At 35.1% G+C, this 19,993-nt stretch overlaps 1 protein-coding gene across 1 annotated transcript in view; it reads left to right on the plus strand.

The window, feature by feature from the left end:
• The window catches only part of LOC126809707 (RING finger protein 17), a 41,962-nt gene that overhangs the window by 18,442 nt on the left and 3,527 nt on the right, over nucleotides 1-19,993 (plus strand). Inside the window, exons 22-38 of the mRNA XM_050534443.2 lie at nucleotides 494-556; nucleotides 1,622-1,679; nucleotides 3,253-3,376; nucleotides 4,643-4,763; nucleotides 5,640-5,992; nucleotides 7,225-7,375; nucleotides 8,108-8,323; nucleotides 8,952-9,100; nucleotides 9,745-9,899; nucleotides 10,641-10,804; nucleotides 11,393-11,515; nucleotides 12,198-12,284; nucleotides 13,699-13,851; nucleotides 14,916-15,005; nucleotides 17,047-17,209; nucleotides 17,725-17,860; nucleotides 19,393-19,555. Of these exons, the coding sequence (XP_050390400.2) occupies nucleotides 494-556; nucleotides 1,622-1,679; nucleotides 3,253-3,376; nucleotides 4,643-4,763; nucleotides 5,640-5,992; nucleotides 7,225-7,375; nucleotides 8,108-8,323; nucleotides 8,952-9,100; nucleotides 9,745-9,899; nucleotides 10,641-10,804; nucleotides 11,393-11,515; nucleotides 12,198-12,284; nucleotides 13,699-13,851; nucleotides 14,916-15,005; nucleotides 17,047-17,209; nucleotides 17,725-17,860; nucleotides 19,393-19,555 (2,469 nt within the window). The remainder of the gene's footprint in view (nucleotides 1-493; nucleotides 557-1,621; nucleotides 1,680-3,252; nucleotides 3,377-4,642; nucleotides 4,764-5,639; nucleotides 5,993-7,224; nucleotides 7,376-8,107; nucleotides 8,324-8,951; nucleotides 9,101-9,744; nucleotides 9,900-10,640; nucleotides 10,805-11,392; nucleotides 11,516-12,197; nucleotides 12,285-13,698; nucleotides 13,852-14,915; nucleotides 15,006-17,046; nucleotides 17,210-17,724; nucleotides 17,861-19,392; nucleotides 19,556-19,993) is intronic.

Below are 19,993 nucleotides of genomic sequence, written 5' to 3' on the forward strand. Positions count from 1 at the left end.
TTAATTTTTTATCTCAGCGTGGTTTCGCCTTGTCAGTGATGCAGTATCTATAGAACCTCACTAAGTGAAATAAATCAGTCTGAACGAAACTATAGTCTCTGCTAGAAGGGATAACTGGGCAAATCACCCATTTTTAACTACCAAAAATACAATTTGGCTCTCCTTAATTCAAGAAAATGTAGAATTACTCTTGCAATATAATTTCATAAACGATCGTATATGTTTATACAAGCCAGCATTAGTTAAAAACATGTGGAGAATATTTATTCTAATAATTCCACGACTGTGACAAATCAACTTCTTACTAAAAGATGTAGTAGTTGGAGGAAGTAACGCTGGAACCGTGCAGATCAGCATGGATCTCATTGATACAGTAGGAGCAAGAAGGAAGCAATCCTTCGGAAATAATCCCAAAATTAAATCTCCTAACGACACACTGACAAGACAGGGATTATTGTTATATTTGATGATTATAAATAATTTTATAATTTAGGCTGTATATTGTAAATTATGTGATATTGCACCTGTAAATGAAAAAATTGGCTGGACCAATGAGGTAAGAACACTTCTTTATTTATTAGTCCAATTAATTACTGCGCCTTAATCTTTTTCTGAAAGTAAATCCAATAAATCTGGAAATAATCAAATACGTAACCCTGATAAATGTTATTGACAATCATAAACAATATTAATTAATCATACATCTTATAAAAAACTGTTGTAGTGCCTTGAAAAGTGATGTTTATTAGTGCTAGCATGATATATCATTGTAATTCACCTTCTCACGATTCGCGTATTGAATCATGAGACGATGAATTGATGTATCGCGATTCTTTCTTTTTCTTTTTTTGTCCTTTCAGTAAATAACCTATCACTCTCAGTAGTCCGTGTCGCACATTATCCATAGGTACACAAATACTCTTAAATTGTTTTGGTCCTTACATCAGTATCGTGATAGAAAACAGTTTTTATTTCTTTGACATTAGCTGGACTAAAAATATCAATATTCACTAATGCTGTTGTTTTCTTGATAAATATTAACCCGGTTATGAATCATTTTACAAATTGTATTGTAGTACCTGAATCGCAGTATGTGTGGTATTGTGACAGCAGTGGCAATACCCAGCGCAAATGTTTGTGAGAAGTTGTTTAGTCCAGTAATGATTCTTTGCTATGACGGGGATCACGTGGCTAAGTGGGTAAGACGCTAGCTCGCTAGCCTGGAGGTCGGGTGTTCGATCCCTGCATTGGCCGAGAAAGTTCATCCAGATTTTCCGGCGTGGTTCTCCCTTGTCAGTGATGCAGGACGGAGGGGCTGACAAGGAAAGCTGTCTAGTCTTCGGATGGGACTAAAAACTGAGGTCCCGTGTACACATTGACGTGCACGTAAAAGATCCCTTGACAGTTGGAATTCGATATAAGAGTAGGCCGTAGTGCCGCTGTCCGGGCAAAATTTCCCTCATAGCACACTGTATGGGGTATGCCCGTCTTCATTAGCCCAGGTTAGGAGCAGAAAAGTAGGACGTTAAACTCCATTTCATTTCATTTCTTTGCTATGAATGACATAACAGTTATTATTCTCTCTTTAATTTGATTATCTATCTCTTATTGTTATTTAAAGGCTTTACAGTGGTGGCATGAAACAGTTGCATTTAAACAATTTCAGCTGAAAATACAAGGTATGTTCATATCTTCACGTTATAACAAGTTATCAAATTTAAGGGGTGGGATATCATGTTGTAGGCCTACTATATGTTAGTTCAGAAATGATCTAGTTTGTGCCCAGTGGAGTGGACATTAAACCATTGATATCTCTCTCTCTCTCTCTCTCTATCTCTCTCTCATTATTGTTTAGAAAATCTAACAAACATATTCTATATTAACATTGATATTACAGTAGTGCCTTCTTTTGCCTGTTATATACTCAGCCAAATTAAAAACTTGACACTGATGAATTTCAACAATTTTTATACGCCCACATTTTTATGTGGACGTATATTGTCATCGCCCCTGTCCGTCCGTCGGTCTGTGAACAGTCTACAGGTCACAATTTTTATCCGATTTCAATGAAACTTGAAATATAGGTTTATCACCCTACGATCTCGGTTCCTTTCGATATTGGCATCTATCGGACCATAACTTCATGGATTATGGCCCCTGATTGTACGAAAAATCACGTTTTTGGCTTGTGAACACTGTAGAGGTCACAATTTTTATCCGATTTTGTTGAAACTTGAAATATAAGTTTATAACCCAAAGATCTCGGTTTGTTTCGATATTCGCGCATATCGGACCGTAACTTCCTGATTTATGGCCCCTGATTGTACGCAAAAACGTTTTTTTGGCTTGTGGACTTTATAGAGGTCATAATTTTTATCCGATTTAAAAATACGTATTATTATATCACCGTTAAACCCTAAGGACGGTTGAGTTCGAATTTCGTGAAAATCGGCCCATAACTGACAGACAAAATGGCCGCCGTTCGTTCTCAAATAGCGTAAAAATATGGTATATCAAGGTTGTGGACCCTATAGAGGTCACAATTTTTATCCGATTTTGTTGAAACTTGAAATGTAAGTTTATAACCCAAAGGTCTCGGTTCCTTTCGATATTCGCGCATTTAAAAAACCGTATTATTATATCCCTGTTAAACCCTAAGGACAGTTGAGTTTGAATTTCATGAAAATCGGCCCAAAACTGACAGACAAAATGAATCCACCACTGACGTTGCAGGACCTTCAACATGCTCTTGCTGAGCAGTGGCGACGTCTTCCTCGGGTATTGTTTACTTATGTTCTGAGATCCATGAGAAGACGTTGTGTGGCAGTACGAGACGCTAGAGGAGGCTACAACCGTTACTAAACACTTTATTCCGATTGTTCTCCAAGTCTGTGAATTTCATTTTGGGGGGTACTGTGACATCACGAACGTTATCAATGTCAAGGACTTTTGGCGAGACCTATTCTTGCTTTCTGTTGATGTCAAGGTCGTCTGTGCAAAACATAACACTAAAATAGTTGCCTTAAACCAAATATTAGAATCTAGTCCCAAAAATCCAGAGTGCCAAGTTTTTAATTTGGCTGAGTATATATTTCTCAGTTGAGTATGTTTTGTGATTTTATGTCAATAATATTTTGCTTATATTTTAGTACACAATTATAATCATGAGTCATGTCTCCGAAACCATTCAAAGATTTAATTTCCCTGTTATCCATGTTGATATTGTATTAATATGATTATATGTGTTATCAGGTATAGAAGACAACCAGTTTTCTGTGGTATTAAATCATATAGATGAAGATAACCCTTCAATAACAGTACTCAATATGAATAGTGAGATAGTAACTAGAGGTTATGCTAAATCAACTGGAATATGGTAAGATCACATTATTATCTTAAAGATGAGAGAATGAAATCTACCTATTGCAGGTCTTTATATTGGCTTCAAATGTTAAGTAAATTATTATTTAAACATTTATTTATATGAAAAGCCCATAATTAACTCTCTAAACCATCAAATGGCCAGATTGTAAGTATAAAAACACTGCGGCTATTTAAGAGTTTAACAATAAATAATCTACATTACATTTTGTCAAAACTTCAAACACTCATAGTCATTCCTTCGTACAGAATAAGTAGGGGGTTGCGTGGTCAAATGGTTAACGCATCATAAGGTCTGTCTTTTGAGTCAAGTGGCGTGGTTTTGATTCCTGTCCAACCTCGTGGGTTTTCTCCAGGGCATCCGGTTTCCTCCCACTGCTAAAGACTCCTGAGCACAATCGAATTAATAAAATAAAAAAATTAAACGATATGTTACTCCCAAAATGACCTAGTTTGTGTTGAGTGGATGTTAAACCCCATTTCTCTCTCACACAGAATAAGTAATTTGACTGAAATTTTCAATATATTCATTTTGCATTATCTATGATTAAACTATCATAGCAAGAACGGCCAGCTCTTGATCTAAATATTACATAATTCATCTTTAATAGTAACATTATTCATTGGGGTTTAAGTAAATGATTTATTAGAAAAGTCAAAAAGAATGTTTCGAGTTCAAATCTTGTAGACTGAGAAGAATCTATAGAATTTTTTGTCTGTATTCCTGTGGGGGGGTGGATGGCCAAATGGTTACCATGTGTGTGCTGTATCATTCATAAAGTCTGTCATTGGGTCAACTGGCGTGGTTTCGATTCTCCGGTTGTACGTGACAATGAGTAGGGTCGCCTGTCCAACCTCGTGGGTTTTCTCCGGGTTCTCCAGTTTCCTGCCACTGCTAAAGACCCCTACACGCAACCGAATTATTGAAATGAAATTAAACCATATGTTAGTCCCGAAATGACGTAGTTTGTGTCGAGTGGACGTTAAACCCCATTTCTCTCTCTCTCACTATCTTCTTTGAGTGGCATTCAGCAGTTGACACATGTAATAAACACAAAATCATAATATAGAAAACAATTACTTTTTTAATAAGAGCAATGTTTGGTTTAGAGTTCTCTTGCATGATAATGTTGAGAGAACCCTCAGTGAATCGTCGATATAATTAAAATAGTAATTGTGTTCCATATTATGTTTTTGTGTTTATAACTTTATACTACTTTTATGTATTTTAAAGTGTATTATTTTTCAAATATTATTTCAGGTCATCGGGTAAAATAACAGCTGATGCAGAGACAAGAGGTAGCGAAGAAAAACTTGAAACATTTGTCACACTCCACCAGTCATCGTCATCTTCATCATCAGCATTAGATACACCTAAATATGTAAGTCTTTATATTCTATTTATTTCATCTTTCTTGTTATATAGTTGTTAGTTTCAATACACAAGGAGCCACGATGGCTAAGTGGGTAAGACACTGGCTCGCTAGCCAAGAGGTCACATGTTCGATCCCTGTATAGGCTGAGAAAGTTCATCTGGATTTTCCAACATGATTACCCCTTGTCAGTGGTGCAGGACGGAGGGCCAGACAAGGACAGCTGTCTAGTCATTTGGATGAGATGAAAACCGAGGTCCTGTGTACACATTGGCGTGCATATGAAAGACCACTTGGCAGTTGGAATTCGATATAAGAGTAGGACATAGTGACGCTGCCCGGGCCAAATTTCTTTTCATAGCACACTGTATGGCGTATGCTCGTCTTCATTAGCCCAGTTGGAGCAGAACAGTAGGACGTTAAACCCCATTTCTCATCATATTGTAACTTTTATATAACGTAGTTGTTAGTTTCAATACACAGATATTGCAAGTCATTTAGTATCAGGGGGTTGGATGGCGGAATGGTTAGCACGTGCGTGCTGTATCATAAAGTCTGTCATTGAGTCAACTGGCGTGGTTTCGAATCCCCGGTTGTACCTGACAAGGAGTAGGGTCGCATGTCCAACTTCATGGGTTTTCTCTGGGTCCTCCGGTTTCCTCCCACTGCTAAAGACCCTTACGTGCAAGCGAATTATGGAAATAAAATTAAACCATATGTTAGTCCCGAAATGACCTGGTTTGTGTCGAGTGGTCGTTAACCCCCATTTCTCTCTCTCTCTCTCATTTAGTATCAAGTGTCAAGTTAATTAAACCATATTTTTCTTTTAATCTGTCCCATTTCACTGATATTAATTATATTGAATGTCCTGAACTATATTTACAGAGAAGTCCTGAGATAACACCAGTTAATTCACCAATATCTACTCCTACAAAACCTGTACATAAAGTTACATCTACCTCACAAACTCAAGCTTCTGATATATCCGAGACATCCACCAGCCCCATTCCAGCAACCATTAATTCATCTCCTGTTACCCCAACACGATTCAAACAAAATGTAGCCGAGAAATTAAGTGTTAACGTACAAAAAGCAGCAGAAAAGACACCGACTGAAACACATAAAGAAGCAGATTCTGGACCCTCATCCGTGCAGATCGAAGTTTTTCTCAGCTCGTATGTTTCACCCTCTGAATTCCATGTACAGTTAGCTAAATCTCAAGATAATCATCTGAAATTGTAAGTTATCCAATTTGCTCAGACAATTTGAAATCTTTGATAGTCTACTGTATGTTGTAATAATACGAAATCAATGTTTGTAGTTGAATTATGAATTATCACATAGGCATTGAAATTTATTTATTTCATCAGAAAAAGTGCATCACTTAGTAGGTTGATTGACAATTGACTAGAAATTCGAATTTTTTTTTATAGATTATGAAGTCTTTAAGTATCTCAGTATAAAGCCAGTTTTCCATATGCACATTTCTGCTGGTTACATCGAAACAGTCCCATAACATTTGCATTAGACCTACTTTTTCGCCCTCAAAAACACGCTGTCGATATTGTGATGTATGTTACGGTAGATTATTAAGTAAGTAATAGGCTTTCTCCGTCAAAGCAGCTAAAATGTGGAATGATCTTCTAAAAACTATTCAAGAGTCATCCAGATCTTTAAAGATGGGTTCCCGCGTACAAACTGGGTGATTTAATGGTATATATGGACCAAAAACATTTTCAAACTAATTAATTTGTCATAATTATGCTTCAAATCATTCTCAAACATTGTAATTGCGAAGGAATGCCCTGCCATTTAAAGTTCGATCAAACCAGGTCATGTTTACGTCACGTCTTGGGAGTCGGAGGAGAATTCATTGCATACATAAGACGATGTTGTCTTTAATCGCTTACTATTTATTACAAATATCGAATCCTAATTAAATTCTCGGATTATCCACTACCCGCGTGTTTTTCCGTCATTTTTATCTCAGAAAGTATTGTACGTCTAACTCTTAATAAAGTTTATCAACTTGTACATCAACGCTCAATGTTCGCTTGTGACCTTTGACATCATGCGTGCAGAAGTTCCTAATCGTCGGGCTGTTGATTAGGGGAACCCTTACCATTTTGTCCTGTATACGCTCCATGGGTGTTTTTCGGGGAATCCAGTATTTTTCTAGTAAGATTGGATATCTCTACTTTCCATATATACCAAAATTGCCATACTTTTATTGGAAATAACCACCCGATAAATACTTTTCTGCTAACCCATCGTTAAGACTAACTTAAGAACATATTTATTTCAGAAATGTTTTTGAGCTGTTTTGTTGTGAATGCACTTAGAAACACTCATGTGTAATGAAGCACTATATAAATCGAACAATAATAATAATAATAATAATCTATGTAGATACATACCGTGTAATATTGAAACTTGAATTGAATTGAGTTATAATTGTACTGTATTGTAGTCTTATGGAAGAACTACAGAAGGATTGTGAAGGAAGTGAACCCAGTTTAAGGTCATGGAAACAAAAAGATTTTTGTGCAGCAAGATATTCTAAAGATGAATTATGGTATCGTGCCAATATAGTTGAAGTAATCAGTAAAAATATGTACAGAGTAAGGAAAAGAATACTTCCATTTTTGTCCTGTATTCCTATCAATATTTCATTTTGCTACAATGAATATGGGGAGGGTGGATGGCTGAATGGTTGGTGCATGTGCATTGCATCATAAGATCTGTCATTGTGTCAACTGGCGTGGTTTCGATTCTCCAGTTGTAGGTGACAAGGAGTAGGGTCGTCTGTTTAACCTTGTGTGGTTTTTCTGGGTCCTCTGATTTCCTCCCACTGCTAAGTGAATTATTGAATTAAAATTAAACCATATGTTAGTCCCAAAATCACCTAGTTTGTGTCGAGTGGACGTTTAACCCCATTTCCTTCCTTTCTCTCTCTCATAATGAATATTCTGTCACAGTAGACGCATGAGGCGATTTGAACGCTCAATCCCCTCATTGTTTCAAACTTTGTAAAGCTAATATGTGCCTCCTTCTGTGCTACTGACACTTGTGCTTATTTTCATGAAATATTTTAGCCTTTTAAATGTATATGTACTGGTATATTTGTATGCTTTACGTTAACATATAGAGATGTTATATAATATTTTATGCTTTACGTTAATATGACTCTGTATACAATCGTTAACATGTCCATAATCTTGTTGTTTATGTGTGATTACATTGTCACTATGTAAAGTGCCCCTGAACATGTTATATGAAAGTGCGCACTATAAATATTCTGTAATAATAATAATAATATAGAGACTATAAATAATATTTATTTTTACATTCAGGTGTATTTAGTAGATTATGGCCACAAGGACACTGTTAGTGGTAATAATATTAGAACTCTTAAAAATGAATTAAGAAAAATGAGTTGTGCTGCTGTTAGATGCCATTTAGCTAATATATATCCTGCTGGTACCACTGATAGAACCAAATGGTCACAGACTGCCAGAGAATACATGGAACAAGAAGTTAAAAACAAGACATGCTACATTAAAAAAGAGGTCTGTATTATTAGTTTGTATTGGTAGTATATGGGGAGAGGGGTTTTAAATAGACTAAGCCTGTTCTTCAATCACATTTAGAAATAAAATGAAATGAAATGGAGTTTAACGTCCTACTGTTCTGCTCCTAATCTGGGCTAATCCCCTCAATCACATTTAGACATCCTGAATAAAAATATTGTTTAAAAAAAAGACTAATGCTTCATCATAGATAATGTCTGCAATATCTGCAATAGTGAAAAAATCATCAAAAATTTGGGAATATTGAGAATGCTAGATCAGATATGGTCCTGCACATATATATTATGACATAAGATGTTGATTGTGGGTTAGGGTAAGGGTTAGGACCTGCAGATTTTGTCAAAGTCTCGAGAGATAAACAGGGCTAGTGCTAACCCTAACCCTCACACACTATCCACATATGATGTCATAAGTGCAGGACCATCTCCGATCTAGCGTTCTCCCATTCAGACATCCTGAATAAAAATATAGTTTAAAAAAAAAAAAAGACTAAATAATGTCTGCAATAGTGAATAAATCATCAAAATTTGGAAATATTTTCCAGTTGTTAAAATTAGGATTATGATGAATTCTCATAGCCTTTTGTTTGTTTTGATATATATTATAGGGAGATCTCGACAATGATTCGTTAGGTCTACCCATAGATTTATTGTTAGAGGAAGATGTACCAGAAACAGCCCTTGAACCAGCTCGTAAAATAGTCTTCAGTTTAAAAAATAGATTTATTGAAAGTGGTTTGTGTATTCCCAGTCGTAGGTATGCTCATCATTGGAATTTTTCTCAACAAAAGGCTATCGATTCATTTCAGATTATTTTTAAAATTAGTTTTTCTATAAAAAAAAAAATCTGGATGTGAAATAATGAAGTTGTATATAAATATATATTTTTAAAATATTGTTTCAGTTTTACTTTGTCAAATTAATACTGTTTTAGTTATTGGAATTAAGTGCGAGGCATAAAAATAAGTTGCCAGGCAACGAAACGTAGACCGACCAGCAGTTAGGTCATTTGGACAGTTATAAGCTAAACAACTTCTAACAATCGACTGGACAGAAATTGAATTCCAATTGTACAATTTTCTTTTATATGTATGTTTTTTGTCCCATCCGGATGATTAGGCAATCTGTCATGCACCACTTATAAAAGGATATCACACTGGAAAATCCTGGGGAACTTTCTCGGCCAACTAGACAGACAACTAGATTAATACAAACTGTTAACAACAGACCAACTGATGTAGAATTCATGACTAAGGAGCTTTTCATATATTTTTATCAGTTGGTTCATTACAGCAGAAATATTTAAATTTAAGGTGTTATATAATAGAATTTTGGTAACTTTTTTCAGATTATTAAGAAATAAAATTGCATACAATTATCATGGGTTTACTTTTTTTTCAGATCTAGTCCAGAAAAGATGTATGATAGTGTTAAGAGAGTGAATAACCCGTATTATGAATATAAAAAACATCCTGTACCTGAGAGTAAAATATTAAATGTTACACCATGTTATGTTGATTATGAAGGTGTAATCTACGCACAGATAGTAGATGAAGGTATAAATACTCAAATATACCATACTCCGTTTATTCAGCTAATAGTAAACAATTACACAAGACAAGGCGCACAAACTTAACATGGAAACAATGAAGAGAAATGAAATGGGGTTTAACGCCCTAATGTTCTACTTTGATTGGGCTAATGAAGACGGGCATATTCTGCACCATAGTTAAATAGACCGAAAAATATTTTGTCTCCAAATTTTGTTAAAAATCAAGTGACCCTGTCTCCTGATCATAAGATAAGATTTTATTGTATGTAAATACCCCGTAAGAGGCAGCATACAAATACAAACAAAACATTAACTACATGAACATAATGACAATGGCTAATAAACAATTGGATTAAAACACAGATCCTATTTCATTTCGTTTTTTTATAGTTCAAAATTTTGTTTTACTTGTCTTTACTACACTAGCATCTGGAAGAGTTGTTATCATTGACGTGTTCTGAATGATGTGAGCTATTAGCCAATGAAACGGTCTGTTACGGCGAGCTTTAGGCGTGTTTTGCACGGAACTGTGGGTAATTCACTAGTAACATCAATGCTGATTGGTTAATCAAATGTCTGACGTCATAGGGCCGAAAGCCGCTCGTATGACCTCTGATGCAACCTATCACTACAACCAGTCAGATCTTCATGTAGTGTAGGCCATCGAAAGTATTTTAATCAGATTGTGTGTTATTGTATTAAATCAAGAGCTATCTGAATATTGAATATATTTAATATATTATAGAATCTGACCTGACTTCATTAAACGAGAAGTTACAATCAACATATACTCTCTCGGAACCAATTGTTTGTGACTGGAAAGAAGGACAGGCTTGTATAGCTTTATTTGAAGGAGATGGTTTATGGTATCGTGGAAAGGTTATCACTATGGAGGAAGATAGACTAATGGTAAGATACAAGAATACAGGTTTGAATTGCGTTAACTACATAAGATTATTAAAATAAAACATGGAGTAAGGCTGTGTTGAAAAGTACCAGGTATGTGCCCCATTAAGGATGACATTAGATGGAAGTGGGCTCAGCTCCACATGTGTCACTAATGTAAGATTTTATTGTATTGAAACATCCATTGAGGACAGCATACAATATAAACATGTACATAAATTTATAACAATATGACAAATAAATATACTTACAAACAAGACAAATGATAATTTTAATCTAAGTTATATATTTACTAACAAGACAAACAGTATGTATATACACATTTACCTCAAACAGGTTTGATAATGGCACAGCATTTAATACAAGTATGATGCATAGGTATAAATAAATACATAAATAACGAGAAGACTTAGTATAGATATTTACATGGAAATTTTGATATAGGAATGCTAGGTTTTGAATCCACGATATGGCCCTTCAAAGCAAAGAAATGCCATTGTTGAGACACCATGCCCTTAAAAAAGTGAAAACATTTATTTCAATGATTTATTAAATTGGATAATAGTAGTAATTTGTTGAAATATTTTTCAGGTACTATTTTTAGATTATGGTAATGTAACATGGCAGTCATACACTAGTATCCGTCCACCTACACCAGAAATATTAGAAATACCACAATTATCATTAGAATGTATGTTACACAATATATTACCTGTAAGTATATATGTTATATTTAAAAAAATATTGTTGAACAGGTGAGACAAATAAAATTGTGTGTTGGTTGAGTAATAGAGATTTGAACTCAGGTGTTGCATTGACGTACACTAACTCCCCCACAGAGGTTTGATTTCATCTAAATTATGTTAGAATTTAGATTAGACTCTTTTATAACACCCTGGGGCGACATTTACATAACACAAACCTAGTCAGGAGTTAGGTTCTATTATTTAAAAATCAAAACATACCCGAACTACAAAAATGGATGATTCTATAAATGTTAATGTGAATAGTTAATACAATACTCAGTAAATATAAATGTGGTTTTCTTCACAAAAAAAAATCAAATTTAAAGATCTTAACACTATCCCTAGGGTTTGAGTTTGAGTTATTCAGTATAGGAAGACTTGTCAAATAACACAATCAAACAGATATCTGTGTGTCTGGCTCTATGGGTGAATTATTAACCTAGTTAAAACAAATACAAACACCAGACTAATGCAGCATGAAAGAAGTGTTATGTACAACCTAATTAGGTTGAAACCTCAACATTAACCCTGTTCTGTGTTAACTCACACTAACCCAACTTTGCTCAACCCAGAACATGAAACAAACCAATGTCAGATGTTAAATAATAAATTTAGATATAGAATAACTATTATTTTTTTCTACATTTTAGATCAGTGATAATGGAAAATGGCCGATCGTTGTATTAGAACACATGCATCATTCTATAGTTAGTCATATTATTACAATTGTTGTAAAGGTAAGTGTATGGCCAGTCATTATATTATTGCTATTGTTGTAAAGGTTACTGTATGGCCAGTCATTATATTATTACAAAGGTAAGTGTATAGGCATTTCTATTATTACAATACTGCCATCAAAAATCAAGTAAAATATTGCTTATCCCCTTGTGGTTGTATCCAAATGAGGATTGCCCTTCTATCTTAAAGATACATTATGGGAGATTCGGTAACGAGTTAGCAGTTCTCACTATAATAGTTAAAAACTAGATAATGTAAAGCCAATTTGCTGAAAATTTCATTCAAATTGATCCACTGTGAACCGAGAACTAAGCGACTGAAATTTCCACCTAGACTTGGTCATCATTACTGAAGTCAGTACAATAAACAGTATAGTCTTGATTATCCATTTAATCGTTAAATCGTGAATGAAAGTTATTCAGTAAATCGGCTCACAATCCACTAAAGATCGCAAGCTAGGGCTGCCATCTAGAGTTGATTATGGCCTGGATAGGTTAATTAATGTCTAACTAATAATTTAGATAACATTTAGAAAGACCTGCAATAGACAGATTTAACTCTTGCATAATGTATCTTTAAGTTAAATATTTATTTCTTGTTGGCTCATTTACTTTGAGGCAATAAAAAACAATTGTTTGAGCCAAACAGTTGCTGAAAACAAATGTAATAATATATAGGCCACCTGAAATCCAACACAATGTTCTATCCATCAATGTTAATGCATTTATATAATACTATTGACAAATAACACTTGTTACTTATGTCAGCAAACAAAGACACATAAAAAATTCACAACTTGAAGGGTGTTTTTTTTATGCAGCTGAAGAGCTCCGATAAATTGATAAATGTTATTGACAATCATAAATGATACTGGATTATCAATCATTCCAATAAACAACATGATGAGATAAATGATATTTGATAATCATACATTCGTATAAACAACATGATGAGATAAATGTAGTGCTGTGAAATAAGATATTTATGAGAAGCCATTTAGCCCAGTAGTGGTCATTTGACAAAATATAAACACACACCCCCCCCCTCCCACATCAGATTTTTAGGAAGCATTGTCTGAGAATTAGATTGAGGTTTTTTTTGCTTGGCCTAAATAGCAAGCATAGATAGCAAGTTTATCCATGCAGGAAATTCCATGCTATGATCAAGATTCCATGTAACTGTAAGGAAAATATGCAGACAAATACAGTGGACTCTGTCAAATGGCTAATTGATGTCGTAATTTGGAATTTTCAGAATAAGAATTACTCAAAGCTTTATTGGTTGAAGTAATCAGGAAATAAATCGGGACATGAAAATGATGTCGGATTTCACAGAATGTCGTAGTATTCAGATGTCAGATGTGACAGAGTCCACTGTACATAAATTTAAATGATTTATGATGATATTTTGTAGGATGTGTCAGTAGATAATTTATTAATGATAACAGCTAGATTACCTGATGGAAATGATTTAGCTGGTAAACTTATATCTATGGAGGCTGTATATAGTACAGATGATCTGTCAATAGAGTGTAATTTTAGTGCCAAGATAACAAATATATTAAAGGTGATTAGTCCTACAGTATACAACATGTGAGATAGAGAAAATAGATGAAAACTTACATCATAATTTAATGAAATGAAATGGGGTTTGATGTCCTACTGTTCTGCTCTGACTATGGCCTACTCTTATATCAAATTCCAACTGCCAAGGGATCTTTAATGTGCATGCCAATGTATACACAGGACCTTAGTTTTTCATCCCATCCAAACGACTAGACAGCTGTCCTTGTCAGGTCCTCCGTCATGCACCACTGACAAGGCGGAACACGTCGGAAAACCCTGATGAACTTTCTCGACCTCATATTTAAATACAGCTAACTCATTACCGTTGTATGTTTTGAGAATACATTTTAGTTACTCATAAATAGTGTCTGTCTTCATTAAGCCCGTTCAGTAGGACGTTAAACCCCATTTCATTCATTAAAAGTGGGAGCATGCTTATTCGCCCCTGTCCGTCCATCCACAATTTGTTTGTGGACACCCTTTGACGAACTTTGATATATATGGTTACCTCCAAAAGATCTTGGTTCCTTTCGATATTGGCATGTATCAGACCATAACTTCATGGCTTATGGCTCCTGATTGTATGAAAAATCACATTTTTAGCTTGTGGACGCTCTATAGGTCACTAATTTTATCAGATTTTGATCAAACTTAAAATGTATGTTTATATCCCAAAGATCTTGATATTGTCGCATATCAGGTCCTAACGTCCTGGATAATAGCCGCTGATTGTACGAAAAATCATATTGTTTTGGGTTTTTTTTAGCTTGTTCTCTGTCCATCTCTTGCAAAATGTGGATGTATCTTGCATGGCAACCTCTTGTTAGACATTGTAGACTGATTTTACATGTTGATAAATCTAAAAGTGTTTGTCAGGGTTAGTTGAACTAACGCGATATGAATTAATTAAAATCATGATAAGATCATCCTGTCCAGTGTTCTGTAAGATTTAATGATGTTTTATGGAAGATGGTATATGTATGCCCATCTTCATTAGCCCAGTCGGTGATGAAGAGTAGGACGTAAAACCCAATTTCTTTTATATGTATGTATATTATATTGCAGGATTCTACCTTACCGTTAAAACCTGTACAGCCATTTCCATGTGGTATGAAGTTTCCCGTACTAGTCACTCATATTGAACTTCCTAATCTCGTAAGAAAATTACTATTTTATTGTCCCCCGCCTTTCAAAGAAAGCAGGGGACTATTAAAATGGGTTCGTCCGTCTGTCTGTCCGTCACACTTTTTGGGACACAATAACTCTCTTCCTAATTGAGCTAGAATGTTCAAACTTGGTGTATGTGTTTATTAGGTCAATGCCTTGATGGAGTTCGAAGATGAGCATTTTCCGCTTAGGGTAAGCAGAGATAAGCAATTTGATTGGTTGATGCTTTGGGACACGATAACTCTCTTCCTAATTGGGCTAGAATGTTCAAACTTGGTGTATGTGTTGATTAGGTCAATGCCTTGATGGAGTTCGAAGATGAGCATTTTCCGCTTAGGGTAAGCAGAGATAAGCAATTTGATTGGTTGATGCTTTGGGACACGATAACTTTTAATTGAGCTAGAATGTTCAAACTTGGTGTATGTGTTTATTAGGTCAATGCCTTGATGGAGTTCGAAGATGAGCATTTTCCGCTTAGGGTAAGCAGAGATAAGCAATTTGATTGGTTGATACTTTGGGGCACGATAACTCTCTTCCTAATTGAGCTAGAATGTTTAAACTTGGTGTATGTGTTGATTAGGTCAATGCCTTGATGGAGTTCGAAGATGAGCATTTTCCGCTTAGGGTAAGCAGAGATAAGCAATTTGATTGGTTGATGCTTTGGGACACGATAACTTTAGTTCTAATTAAGTGAGATTGATGAAACTTGGTGTATAGATTTATTATATGAATACCTTAACTAAGTTCGATAATGAACATTTTTTGCTGAGGGTAAGCAGAGTGATAAGCAATTTGATTGGTAGAAACTTTGGAACACAATAACTCTCCTTCTAATTGAGGTAGAATGTTCAAACTTGGCATAGGTGTCTATTAGGTGAATGTTTAAACTTGATGTATATGTAGATGTTCATTAGGTGAATGTCTTGACTGAGTTCAATAATTAACATTTCGAGCTGAAGCTAAGCAGAGCTAATCGATTTCATTTGTCGATGGTTTGGGACAAGATAATCTTGATTCTATCTGATAGAGAGTGATGAAACTTAGTGAAAAAAATAAATGTGCGATTAATTAATATGTGTCATCTATTTATTTTGCAATTTCGGCGGGGGACATCAGCCTCACTGTTGGCTTGTTATTTTTAGCCCTTCGATCCAAAGGGATTATATCATCACATCTGTCCTGTGTGATCTGTCCTGTTTAAACATTTAAGCATTTTCAAGCTTTACTCCTAAAGATCTTTATAGATTTGATTGACAAATATGTGTACATTCTCTTGAGTGAAATTTTTAATACTCTAAACCTATAGGCAATTAAGGCTATTAAGACTTCTTGTTTGTTTATTTTATTAAAGTAATGGGAGGCTGGTACTAACCTTTATCTAATGAAGTTGATGAACACCATGAAAAGGGGTTTGCAAAAGGCTCAATCTGATTAAAACAAAGATCCTATTTCGTTGCGTTTTTATAGTTCAAAATTTCGTTTTACTTGTCTTTACTACACTAGGATCTGGAAGAGTTGTTATCATTGACGTGTTCTGAATGATGTGAGAAATTAGCCAATGAAACAGTCTGTTACGGCGAGCTTTAGGCGTGTTTTGCACGGAACTGTGGGTAATCCACTAGTAACATCAATGCTGATCAGTTAATCAAATATCTGACGTCATAGGATCAAAGGCCGCTCGTATGACCTCTGACGCGACCTATCGCTACAACCGGTCCGATCTTCATGTAGTGTAGGCCATCGAAAGTTTATAAAAAATGAAACGAAATATTGATCTGTATTTTAATCAGATTGCAAAAGGCTTTGTATTTTTCTCATCCTATTAAAGGACACATATCCTGTAATGATGTAATTGCTAGGGGATGGGGGAGGGGGGGAGGATTTGTTTAATACCTTATTGGTTTTGTCACTGTCTTAGGTCAAGACAACTCTGGATCTAATATTTGTGCCGTGAAATCACCAAAACTCATATGGCTTTAAAATATTTCTTTATTAAAAAAAAAAATGTTATTTTGTTATATTAATACAGGTATATTGTCAACATGTGGCATTAGATGCTACTATTGGAAGTGAAGATTATAGAGTTGAAGCTCAACGTGTCAACAGTAACTTAATAGAACTACAAGACTTATCTATAGATCTAAATAATTCAGCCCCACAAAGTCATCGCTGGACATTCTTACCTAAACCAGGTAGTTACAGCAGTTTTTGATGTGGTTAAGAATAAAATGATGTTTTGTGATCTTTAAGACCCTAATGGGCTGTAGTTGTGCATTTAATCCTCATTAACAGAATTATTGAAAGGTAATCGTATCCAGAATATTAAATCGAAATCCTCATAAGTATTATCTAGTTTGTATGCATCAGGATGAACGGTATGCCTACTATCTTAAACACCCGATTCTATTTTTGATTTCTTCTAAAAATTGGGAACCGCAATAGCTCAATGAGTGTGGCGCTGGTTTGCTAACATGGAGCGTCTGTGTTCGATCCTCGTATTGGCTTAGTGGTGCAGGATGCCGGCCCTTGCAAATGACAATGACTAGTCGCTCAAATGAGTCCAAAAAAAAACCCCAAGAATATGTGCAAAACTCCCTCATAGCATAATGTATGCCCTTCTCCATTAGCCCAAGTGGATTAGAAAAGTAGGATATTAAACCCAATTTGATTTGGTTGTAATGATTTAGCTATGTATATATTTATTTAGGTAATGTATGTTCAGCACAGTATAGTGTTGATGATTGTTGGTATAGAGGTATTGTTATAGAAGTTGTAGAAGAATCCAGTCTAGTATATGTTCTATTTGTTGATTATGGTAATGCCGAGTTTGTTCATTTAGACAGGTAATTATTGATTGTTCTTTAATTTTTATACACCCACATCCATGGAAATGCCCGTCTTCATTAGCCCAGTTCGGAGCAGAACAGTAGGACGTTAAACCCCATTTCATTTCATTTCCATGGAAATGTGGTCGTATATTACTGTCGTCTTCGTCTGTCCGTCGATCAATTGTCGGTAATTCCTTGTGAACACTCTACACACTACATTTATCATCTGACCTTTTTGAAATTTATATATGTTGTTTACAGTAGTGGGACAAAGACACCTATTTTTATACGCCCGCATCCATGGAAATGTGGTTGTTTATTCCCATCGCCTCCTTCTATCCGTCCCTCGGTGGTCCACAATTTCTTGTGAACACTCTACACACTGCATTTATTGTCTGATCTTTTTTTAAATTTATATATGTTGTTTACATCAGTGAGACAAAGATGCCTATTTAATTTCAACTATTGTCATTAATTACATGTACTTCTTGAGTTACGGTCCTTGTTTCATTTTTTAGAACCTTGTGAATGCTCATCGACTAAAGTTATCATCCGATCTGTGTTATGTTTATATTGATTATTTAAATTAGTAAAACGAAGTAGCCTATTGAATTTCAGCAATTTCCGTACATTATTTCTAGAGTGATGGCCCTTATTTTACATTGTTGAACCTCGTGAACGCTCTAATGACAAAAGTTATTGTCCAATCTGTATTAAGTTCACATGCATTAATTCAGTTGGTAAAATGAAGAAGCCTTTGAATTTCTGTTCATAACTTTAAGATTTATGTCCCTTGTTGAACCTTTGTGTAACAAAAGTTATCATCGGATCTATATTAAATTGATATCAGTGTCTTATAAATACACCTACAAAAGAATAAATATGTGATATCCTTTGTCGACTGCTCGAAGGATTATGCTGCTATGGGCGTATTTTTCATTGCCTGGCTACCTATCTCACTGATAATTTATTGGTAACATAAAAGGTCTACTTTGACTGAAACGCTGCTATCAGAGGAAAACATAACTGTATCATACAAAAATAACAATGTTAGTCTCTAGTGATTAAAACACAGATCGTATTTCGTTTTGTTTTTTATAGTTCAAAATTTCGTTTTACTTGTCTTTACTACACTAGGATCTGGAAGAGTTGTAATATTACCCACGTTCTGGATGATAAGATGGATTAGCCAATGAAACGGTCTGTTACTGCAAGTTTTTGGCGTGAGGTGTACAGAACTGTGGGTAACCCACTAGAAACATAACGCTGATTGGTTAATCAAATGTCGTAGGGTCAAAAGCCGCTCATATGACCTCTGACGTGACCTATAGTTACAACTGGTCAGATTTTCATGCAGTGTAGGCCATCGAAAGTATAAACGAAATGAAATATAGATCTGTATTTTAAACAGATTGTTGAAATATTGATTTAATGAGATGTTAAACCTTTTCTTTTTCTTAACAAGATAAATATACAAATAATTACTTTCTAATGATCTTCCATCAATGAACTACATGAATTTAGAGTGGTTTTTTTTCTGATTTCAGGCTCAGAGTATTGCCCAAAAAATTACAAAAGTTGCCCATGCAGGCCATGAGGTGTCATATAGCTAATTTGATGCCTGCAGAGGGTCAGACAACATTTACTAAAGATATTCTAAAGATCATGCCAGAAATACTTGGACAAAGTGAGCTACTGGCACAAGTTAAGGTGAATATTAATTATTAGTGTGGGGGAGGGGTGAAGTGGTGTCGTCTTGCTGCTAAAGAGCACTATTTGCATGTGAATTATAGAAATGAAATGTACCATAAGTAAGTCCCGAAATAGTCAGTTTGTGTCGTGTGTACATTAATGCCCATATCTGTCTCTCTCCTCCCTTATGAACAATCTTTGTATAGATAATAATAATTCTTTATTAACTTACAGAGAGAGAGAGAAATGGGGTTTAACGTCCACTCGACACAAACTAGGTCATTTCGGGACTAACATATGGTTTAATTTTATTTACATAATTCGCTTGCACGTAGGGGTCTTTAGCAGTGGGAGGAAACCGGAGGACCCGGAGAAAACCCACGAGGTTGGACAGGCGACCCTACTCCTTGCCACGTACAACCGGGGATTAACTTACAGGAATTCTTGGACATAGAC

This window comes from Patella vulgata, chromosome 2, assembly GCF_932274485.2.
Source record: "Patella vulgata chromosome 2, xgPatVulg1.2, whole genome shotgun sequence".
NCBI classification, from domain to species: domain Eukaryota; kingdom Metazoa; phylum Mollusca; class Gastropoda; family Patellidae; genus Patella; species Patella vulgata.